Below are 11,493 nucleotides of genomic sequence, written 5' to 3' on the forward strand. Positions count from 1 at the left end.
AACCCGGATTTGTTTTTTCTCAATTGATTTATGACTTTTGAACACCGCTATACTACTGTTGCCTTTATTTATAGGTCAAAGTACGGTCTTCAACACGGACCATTGGCTCACATATTAAGGGCCCAAAGAAATACTAGTGTAAAACTATTCAAACAGAAAAACCAACGATCCAATATAGTATAACATTTGACAAAATGCCGTCAAATAAATAAACGTACAGAGGTAAATAAAATAGTTTTGTTGTATATATAAATATGTGTTAGCACAGCAAATCTTTAAAGCATCAAGAGGTCCGGGTTAGCACTCGGTCTTCTTTAAGTCCCTATAAACAATCTACGGATAGATCTGATTTCGAAACACTATTCCAAATTGCCTTAGTCGTATTTAACACACTGTCTCATTAACTTCACTTTTGATTTGTCTAGAATCGAGTGTTACTGATGAGTATGATGTAGACAAAATCATAAGACTAGTATCGCTGATGATTTTTATTACCTTCTATCTAATGGATACTAGTACCATTTAAATCTTTCAACTGAATTTTAAATAGATTATATAACTTAATTCGAACATAAATATCACACTTTGATGTTATGTTTCTAGTACAGACGTTTTTGACAAGGTACAATGATGGACTATGTCACAGAAATTGGTAAAAGATATCATACACCTTTGGCATATTGATCCTTGACTGAAAATCGTAAAATTCAATTATGCATTTATTACTTTTATTTACTAATTCATAGTTTACTTAAACAATACCCTGCTTTTATCGAATCTAACCTAACTAATTTTTTTCATAAATGAATTGTGTATCGTTTGAAGCTAGAAGCGTACGACGTATTTAAGTGTAAGCCATGCATTAATATAATAAATCTGACCAGTCCACAATTACTGTGCTACCTATTTTTATCATTTTCATTTTTTTTTTACCTTTTTTAAAAGCGTAAATTAATTTTATAAATAAATCTTTATTTTTTCCACATTTGCTCCAATTCGGAATCTTCTTTAACACGATTTTGTATTGTAGGTCTAAGAAAATAAATGGTAGTAAGAACCAACACTGTAAATGCTAGCATAGCCAGTACAATCTGATCGGCACGAGGTTTGTGATTAGTCAGTAACCGAGTCTGATAGCTGATGTCTATCATAGCTGCATTAAATTGTTCAAAAGTAACAAGCGAAACCATAATGTGGAATATCTGATGTCCTTGTCCAATGAAATCAAATTTTCCAGGATAGAATTTCTCGGGTATGTGACAAGAAAAAAAGAAAACAGATACAAGCATGTAAACAAACATACGGGTATGATGATTCGGGAATGATATTGCATTATCCATTAAACTGTCATAATATCTAGCATAAACTACAGAGGAAACTAACACAAATTGAAATCCGAATGAGCATATGCTCCATAACTTTCGCTGAAATGGATACGGTCGTCTATAGTGAAGTTTGGAAACGGTACAGCAGAGGAATCCAAACCAGCTCATTACTACAACCACAGGAAGGAAACAGTTCTCCAACATTGCGTAGTATTTCTCATGACAACTACAGTAGTATACGAGTATGCAAGCACCTAACGCATAGTATCCTATCCCCATGTAGTCAAGAGTATAACATGTATAGTGATATATAGGAGATTTGGAGTGTAAGGTGTGCGCAAGGACGCTGAACAATGTGTACATGATAGAACCAAATGCAAAGCATAACAACACAGAAACATATGTTGCGTCTTCTAAATTGTTGATGCAGATATACGTTTTCAAAAATACGAAACAAAATGGCACTAGATGAGTCCAAATATTAACAGTTTCATTATGAAATTGAAATATGCTCTTGAGATAGTAAATGACCGTCTGGTATTCCAACCGATATCCATATATGACTCCCGGTTCGACGTACGTTAACGACACTTTATCCACAGTCACTGTTGGTATGTGAATCAAAACTAACATTCCTTTAAAGAGCTTAAGTATTTCACAGTAAGCCATGATTTTCCTGTAAATATTAAATATATACATTAATACATTTTTTTCACGAATAACGCTTAAATTGCTTACAGAAATTACAAGAATAATTCAAAATTGCAAACTAGGGAAGAAAAGAGAACGTTTGATAAATCTTAAAGTAAAAAAAGTTGTGCAGTCATCATTTTTTTTATAGAGTATCTTTAAGTTAAAGTTGCCAAGTGTATATACGTAGAAATTACCGACCGAATTTTTTTATTAATTCAAACAGCATTATCGATATATATCTAAATATGAAATTTATAAGTGATTTTGTTGTATCTATTCCCTTGGTTTTAATGAAAGTTGTCTTCTCAAACATTTTTTAAATGATTTCAGTATGAAAACGTTGAAAATGGTGATATTTGCATATGAAAACAATAATGTTTTATGCATTATTAGCTGGGATAACAGCATTAAAATGCAGATTGCCCAAAGGGCTTCAAATGTATGGCTTACTAAAATGTTGGGGCAGTTAATTTTCGTCGAACTTGTTCATAAATGAATGATCGAAAAAGTGTGAATTCATTGACATGAAGTGGTATGCTGATCTCTTCAGTAGAGTACACCGTTAAATTGGTGTCCTACTGACATATACACCACATCTCCATTAAACTTTTTTTTCTAAATAGATAAAATCATTTCAAATCACTTAAAATTTTTGGATAAAATAACAAACAGTGAACAGTACGAATTTTACTGCACTAGATGATTTAGACAAATAATGTTCCTTTAGAGATTTCAAAATATTTATATGCTAATATCCAAAATCGTATAAGACGTTGCAATGCCAATTTAACCGAAAATGATGAACAGTAGAATTAAAAAGCATTTATTAATTATGAGTACATACTAGCATTCAAGAACGTGAAATTTGAATCAAAACATATGTTTTATTATTATTTTACCGTAATCGTGTTTTCTCTTCAAAGTCAAGTTTGATTCCCTCACTGGATCATCGCTGTCCGGTAGCTGTTTATTTCAGATCGTTGTTTGTGTACCATTCGTCTATTTTCATTAATATTCTAAAGTTGTATTCTTGGATTTACACAGTAATAAGTTACAGTTTGTCAATGGAGCAAGAAAAGGTCGCTGAATCGGAATAAACAAACTAAATGTTTTACTAATCGCTGAATCGTATCAAATAAACTATATGTTTACAACATATATATGGTATGGTTTGTGTGTAGTATTTCCTTTTAATATTTGAATAAGACAGGAAGGAAATATGGCAAGATATAGATACTTGTCTTATTAATTACAAAATATCGTTGTGATTTTCCCCTAAACAATCTGTGTAATAGGATTACAAATTAACACTCGTAAACACAAATCTCGCATACATACAATTATACAAATATTTGTTCATTCAACAACGACTTTGAAATTAAGAAATAATAGAATATAAATTATTTTTTGGATTGGCAACGTTGAAAGCCTTCCATGCAATTTGCTTTTAGAATTTTCAAATGTGAAATAACCATAGGGATGTCAGATATGAGAAGAATCACAATTAAAGTGGCCAAAATGACGGCAGCCACAGATCCTATGCCACGTGAGCTTGGTCTTGGGTCGGCGGCAGAAATCTTTGTATTTTTGTAACTAGAAAGCGTTGTTTTATCTATGGATAACTCTTTCACCAGTTGATCGACCTTTTCCTGAAGTGTTTCATTTGATTGTTTTGGAGTCGTGTCACAGTTGCATTCACAGTCTATCAAAAGAAAATACATGTTAATGACTAGTAGTATTTTTAACATAATATTTTTATGTTATTTGAAATACTTTTAATTGTATTAGACACCAAACTTACGGTTCTATGTGAATTAACGTAAAGCACAATATTCCTTTTAACCGGATTTTTGTGACAAAAATGTCGGTAATTGATTTGGGGATGTACGGCGGGCGGGCGGGCGGGTGGTCGGGCGGCAATCAAATGTTGTCCGTGCATTAACTCATGAACCGTTCAACCAAAGCTTTTAAAATTTTAATATGTTGTTACTGACAACTAAATGAAGGTCAAGTTCAATAATGGCGATTTTGACTTTTACCGTTCAGGAGTTATGGTTCTTGAAAGATTGAAAAATGGAGTTTCCAGTCGTGTCCGTGCATTTACGCATGAACTGTTCTATCGAAGCTTCCCAAATTTTAATATGTTGTTACCAATGACAAAATGGAGGTCAAGTTCAATAATGACGATTTTGACTTTTACCGTTCAGGAGTTATGGTTCTTGAAGGATTGAAAAATGGAGTTTCCAGTCGTGTCAGTGCATTTACGCATGAACTGTTCTACCAAAACTTCCCAAATTTTAATATATTGTTACTGATGACAAAATGGAGGTCAATTTTAATAATGACCATTTTGACTTTTACCGTTCAGGAGTTATGGTTCTTGAAAGATTGAAAAATGGTGTTTCCTGTCGTGTCCGTGCATTTTCTCATAAACCATTCAACCAAAGCTTTTGAAATTTTTATATGTTGTTACCAATGACAAAATGGAGGTCAAGTTCAATAATGACGATTTTGACTTTTACCGTTCAGGAGTTATGGATTTTGAAAGATCGTAAAATGGTGTTTCCCTTCACGTTGTTGCATTTACTAATGAACCATTCAATCTAAGCTTTTCAAATTTTAATATGTTGATACTGACTACAAAATGGAGGTCAAATTTGATATTGACGATTTTCACTTTCATCATTCATCAGTTATGGTTCTTGTGATATTGCCAGGACACAAATAAATGTTCATAAATCCGGTTTGCTGTCGTTGTGACAGCCTCTTGTTTTTTACTGTAATGAACTGCTAATTTGTCTTATTTTTTATTAAATTTTGCCTTCTTACAAATTGTAGAAAAATCTTTGATTTAAACTCAAACTACATAAATTCAGTTTTAAAGTTAGCTTGAGATTTGAGTAACTTGTTGTAATTCTGTTCTGATTGTTCGTGCTTATTGTTTTAGTTTAAGTTTTTTTTATCTTTTTCTTAAAGGTTATCAATCTAATACCGTAGTACAATAATTAAATATTGTTATAGGTTGCATTTCTGTAAATATTGACAATGCAATTTCCCATAGGAACTCCTTTTACGGCTAAAACTGTACCACTTTTACTATGAAGTTTTTAAAAAAATCTTATCCTAGAATTGAAAGTTCATATGCACCACAATTTGTTTCAAAGGTCAAAATATAGGGCTGTGCTGCATATTTTCAACGTTTATATGCCCTGAACTTCTCAGAGTTTAAACTTACACTAATTTTCTTAACTACCCCTACCTCGAATGAAAGGTTACCACAGATTTCAATGTAAACAATATGCACGTGTTTATTTACTGGTAACATTCCCAAGTTCTGTCTCTGCGATATGGAACACAGAGAGCATAACTGGGAACCAGTATGTAAACAAAATGAATTTTCTATGAATATTCAATTACTCCCCAAAAGAGGCGTGTTTTGAGAAACAGCTGTATTTACAAAGTGCAACCTATATAGGTCCTGACATCGATTATATTTTTGAAAATTTTCTAACAAAGTCCTATTTTGTTTAGTTATTACACAGTTGTTTCTAAACTATATGTATTGCTTTGATGAAAGAATGGAGAAATGAAACGAGGAATGTCTCAAATAATCCGTGACTAGACCAAAGAGCAGAAAAAAGCACAAAGCTACCAATGGTAGTTGTATATGTATATTCGAAGAAATTAAATTTTCTTTAATGAAGAATGAACATCAAAATTAAATAAAAGTTATTTATTTATTTTTGTTTCTTGTTGGAAATTATAATGCCAATTATCCAAAATGGCATAAAAAAATATTCTAAATCATTTGAAGATTAACATTCTTGTCAAAATCATTTAGTTTTAGATGTTTCGTAAAAAAGATCTGACAGTGTCTTCAAATAAAATACAAAATAATTTGGCTACTAAAAAGAAATTTTACAGTGTTAGAAGATAACAATATAATTATTAAAATTATGGTCAGAAAAATGTCAGACTAGCTACAAAATTATATGATGCTTTGATTTCTTATATTGTGATATTGTGCGTCTCATGTTAGATTAACATTAAACACCACCACATTCTCAATGTGGCTTTCATAAGTCTGTATATTTGTTTTTCGTAAATTGTATTGCTATAAAATTAGGCCGATAGTTTTTCATTTGAGTTGCATCACATTTTTCTCCTTGAGGTTTTTTGTAGATGAACATACAATATTGGCTTTTCCTTGATGTTGAAGGCCGTACTGAGTGAGACATAAATGCTTAAATTTTCTTCATTTCAACCCTGGTGGATAATTGTCACATTTGCAATCATACCAGATATCCTTATTTTTAAAGTTTGTATCTGTATTGTTGTTATTAATTGCTATATTGTTATTACTAATTGCTGTATTGCTGTTATTATTTCCTGTTCCATAGAAACATCCAATAGTATCTAGGAGACCATTTCCAATTTTCGTCAAAGGGCATGCCTATTAAGAAAAAAACAGTCATTTAGTCTTGTTCTATTCATTGATTAGTTACACGTGATTAATAAATGATAGATGATGTTATATATAAAACGTTTAGTAAGAAATAACAGTGTTAAGAAACACATACAAAAGGACAGTTTAATTCTCGTAAAGCAGTTACTATTATTCCAACAGATTAAATGAATATGAAGCATACCCTACTCCTTTAATGCTATCATGATTATCATTAAGTATTTACCAAAGTGTTAATCTTTATTGCTGCAATATGTGAAGCGACCAGTAAGGCATCCCTGTAAAACAAAATATTCCGTGTTCGAGTTATGCTTGTAAAGTTGTCGTTGATTGGTTTTTGAGGTGTTTCAGTGAGCTGTTTATTAGACGGCACTAAAGAAAATGAAATATCTCCACCAAATGATCTACAAATGAGCACCACAAGAATAGTTAAGTTTGATCTGATTTCTTGTTCTACTGGAACCAAGTCCAAGTAATCCGCGCGGGTGACATGGTAGTTAGATATATCTCCGCTTGCATCCTCGATTTCGATCTGATTATCGGTCTCTGAACTTACTACTCTATAAAAACAATCCAGATCCTCCATATCGGAAACATCTCTCAAGACATACTTATAGTCCCAGGCATTCAAAGGCATAAGTTGTTCGTAAAATACAGAAGTTGTGGAATAACCTCCGCAATATAACTGAAAAGGTTTGTTGCCTTTAATATACATCCCAGTTACATCAATTGTTGATGATTCTAACGTGAGTGTCTCATATTCGTTCAGATATATTTTTTGTTCAGATCCTACAATATTTCCATCATAGTAAACTGCCCCGAATCCAGGCTTAGGAAACACACGTATTTCAGTATTTGTGTATACAGATACAATATAACAGGAACTCCATTGACTATTGTTTATGTCTGTATAATTTAGATATGATACCACCATATATTCATATCCTAGACTATTTATGGGAAGTGCTAAATATCCAAACATTCCGTCTTGAAAATATCCAATAACATAAACAGATATGAGAAAGTTTGACTCAATTCTTAACAGCTTACTAGAAACACTACTTATAACGTCAACACTGTACGACGGCTCTGTGTTATTACAAAGGATGGACTGATTGGTAATTTCATCATAATATATGGAAATATTTGTCAAATCTGTACATGATAAGAACAATCTTAGGGTTGCATTTGCTGGTTGTAGTACAATAAACTCTACTCCGTAACTGTCGGTTGTATTATCTGTTCAAAATAAATAAAATTGTTGTTTACACCATCAAAGGTACTGCGGTGAAACGCATGACTTACATTCTCATTTGAAAGTGATAAACTAAATACTAGCGAACACATAAAAAAAAACCTGTGGCAATTTATTTCACGCAAATGACGTCTTTTCTCTTAGGGTTATCAATTAATAACTTACATATTTTATAACACGAACTTAATATTATCTGATACATATATACTTAGCGTATTCAATTGTTTGTCAAAAGTCTTCTTTGTCTTTAAGGTTTTGTTCTGTGGGTTTCTATCATAGTTCATAGTTTTCCTGGCCTCACACCGGTCTTTGTTTTTTTACTTTTTTAATTGTTCTATTCAACCATAATACATGACATGTTTTAAATTAGTCAAATACCAATAAACAAGGATTGCATATAAAAAAATATCTGTCTTATATAAAACGAATTGTCTTTAAAATACATAACGGATTCCTAGATTTACCTAAATCATATTCTTAGTTTCAATTTAAAAATAGTAATATAACATAAAGAACGAACTCCGAGGAAAATTCAAATCGGAAAGTCCATTATCAAATGTCACAATAAAAGGTCAAACACGTCAAACTAATAAATAACAACAGTCATATTTCTGACTTGGTACAGGCAATTTCTTATGTAGAAAAAGGTAGATTAAATCTGGTTTTATAGCTAGCGAAACCTCTCACTTGTATTATAGTCGCATAAAATTCCATTATAATGACACCAATGTGTGAACAAAACAAACAGACAAAATAGATAGAAATGTAAAAAAAAAAATAATAATAGGGGTACAGCAGTCAACATTGTGTAATAAATAACCTTTTTTTTTTTTTTATTATTTCTTTATTGCGCTTATCTTTGCTGTTATGACAAATTACACGACCTACAGCAGTTAGCCGAGTATCCCTGTGAATTAATCACTGGATAACCAGGGAATTTATTCAGTGAATTCATATTTATAGATAGTTTGTTAGTTTTACAATTCATTGTTATTACATACATTTTACAAAATATATTGTCTCATGATTACGGAAAGTGTACAGTTTTGTCCGGTTCTTTTTCTAAAGGTTAAAACTTTCTGATCATTGACCTAACCTTATTGATGAAAAGCGTTATAATCTTTATCATTATAAAACATTTTTTTTAAAATATGACTACAAAGAAAAACAAAAAAGGATATAGAAACATTATCAAAAATACATAAGACATAGGTAAAACAATTTTACCATAGCACAATAACAGAAGGAAGATATTGGTCAATAACGCTTCATATAGAGTTACAAAGAAAAGTAGTCAACTCTTTAGCGTTAGCATACACTATCATTGATATGGTAATATTGATAGATTAACTTTTTCAAAACTTTGAATAATAATGAAACTCATCATAGATACCAGGATTGAAATTTTGTATTTGCGCCAGACGCGTGTGTTGTCTACAAAAGACCCATCAGTGACACTCGAATAAAAGAAGTTTTGAAAACAGTAAATTTATAATTATTTTCGACTATATCAATGATAATTTAGTGCCTACTACTGGACTGGTAATGAATTGATTGAAAAATGAGGATTTTTTACTCAACGAATAGATTATCTTAGCTTTATTTGGCAAAATCCTTCGGAAGTTTTGTTCTCAATTCTCTTCAATTTTGTTTTCAAGTCGGGATTTTTTTATATGAGCGTCACTGAAGAGTCTTTTTTAGACGAACAACGCGACCGATGTATACAATTTCAATCCTGATATCCAAGATAATATATATCCATGTATACGTAGTTTATTCAATTGGTTGTTTGTAAAAAGTCTTCATTGTATGAGGTACTGTTTCTATGTTAGTTCTTAGTATTCCTGGTCTCACAGCGCAAATATTATTTATTGCTATGTTTCATCATAAGACTTGGGACGTTTTGTATTAGACAAATACCATTGACAAAGATGGTCGCTTATTAAAAAAGATATGGGGCTTATATTAGAGGACTTGTTCTCAATGCTTTTACTTTTTAACTTTTTTCTAATTCCCAAATTAACCTAGTTGATATCATGAGTTGTAAATTTTCTCCTTAAAAACAGTATTAGACATTGGCTATAAACGCTTCAAAAGAGTAAAAAAAGACCGTAATTAAAAAAGAAGACTAGGTTGTTTTCGAAGCAATACACGTACGGTTTATCGGACGTGTGCCTATGCATAATAAAAATAAAAAGAAAAAAGAAAAAAATAATAAAATCGTTTCTCCTTTTAACTAATGTGTCTTTCAAATACCTTTTGTAGTATTTTATAATTCTCTCCTTTTAGAGTTCATGCGATTCCCTCATTTTTAGTTTTTAACCATCGATTTGTATCTTTACTTAATGGATTATGAGATTTAAAGATCGGTTAACTAGATATGCCTTAAATGATTGAAGACTAATAGTTATATGACAGAGGACATCATGCTTTACATTTGGATCAGTATTGACGACCCCATCACGTCTCCAAAAAACAGACCACCAAACATCCGAGGAATCTAGAAATTGCTAAGGATGATATAGTTTAGACTGTATTTAGAGCCTTAGGGTATTGATTGTATAACCTACTCTATTAGTATAATTTAGATTAGTATGATAGATACTGCTTGTGATTCTAAAACCTGCTCCACAATAGCCATTTAAAAGTTTTTAAAAGGCTGTTAGTCATAAAAAAAATAGGTTATTATATCCATGTTAGGTATAATATAGTCTCACTCTAACTTACCAATTAAATCAGTATTTTAGAGAATGTTTTCGGATGCATAATCCATACTTAACACATGAATAAGGTTTATAAAGGCTGTTAGAATGAACAAAATTTACTTTACTTTTTTACTATTTGAACCAGTCTTGTATAGGTTTGCCTACTATAAACTTACCTTCTGGGTCAATACATGTAGTAGCCTGCATGCTGGGGAAAATATTTCATAATTACGAATTGGATTAGTATTTTAGAGACGGCTAGGGATACAACATATACTAACAATTTGAATCAGTTATATACCATCAGTTTGGTATATTACAGTCTACCCCATACTTACCATTTGGATCAGTATTATAGAGACTGCTTGGAATACTATAATCTTCTTCTATGATAACCTATTAAAATAACAGTAAAAGTCTAATTGATTTTATATATTATAGAAAGGGATAATTAAGGTTCAATAGCTTCTTTTGTATGCAGCTCTTTTGTAAGAAGGAAATAATGTTTAGAAACGGAAGCTCTGTAAAATCCTATCATCTTTGAGACAGACATTCTATATAAAGGCTTTTCTGGATATTTGCTTCATACAAATTGAAAGTGCGCGGCATGGATTAATCTCTTTAGTCTTAAGTCGTAAATTTCTCAACTGATCCTCGTCATTTCTTTTTATGTAAGTTATGTTATCGCTATTTTATGCGTTTTTCCTTTGGTCTTTAAGTGCGATAATTTTTCATATCATGCTACTCGCTAGAGATGGAAAACTATCGCTAGAAACTAAGGAGGCACGTGGCGTTGCTAATGGAATTGAAATGACATTGACAACGTCGTCATAGGTAAAATAGCGATACACAGATTATCATTGGTCATCTCAACTCGATTGCTTTTCTCGCTTTCGCTGTACCGGCTCAAGCGAGAGAAAAAAATATCGTTGAGACTATCAAAGATAATGTATAAATATAGAACAGATTACTATAATACAGAAGAAAGGATAGTAGGAATCACGAGAAATACCACACGGAACAACAGATCTACCACCTCATACTGACTTC

General features: G+C 31.6%; 1 protein-coding gene across 1 annotated transcript; it reads right to left on the minus strand.

The window, feature by feature from the left end:
• Nucleotides 1-475: 475 nt before the first annotated feature.
• On the minus strand, nt 476-1,774 carry LOC143061260 (membrane progestin receptor beta-like; the record flags this gene model as incomplete). Its single annotated transcript, XM_076233702.1, is given in 1 exon segment — nt 476-1,774. A coding segment is annotated over 1 exon segment (717 nt). The 3' UTR covers nt 476-971.
• Between the last annotated feature and the right edge of the window lie 9,719 nt (nt 1,775-11,493).

This window comes from Mytilus galloprovincialis, unplaced genomic scaffold (assembly GCF_965363235.1).
Source record: "Mytilus galloprovincialis unplaced genomic scaffold, xbMytGall1.hap1.1 HAP1_SCAFFOLD_252, whole genome shotgun sequence".
Taxonomy (NCBI): Eukaryota; Metazoa; Mollusca; class Bivalvia; order Mytilida; family Mytilidae; genus Mytilus; species Mytilus galloprovincialis.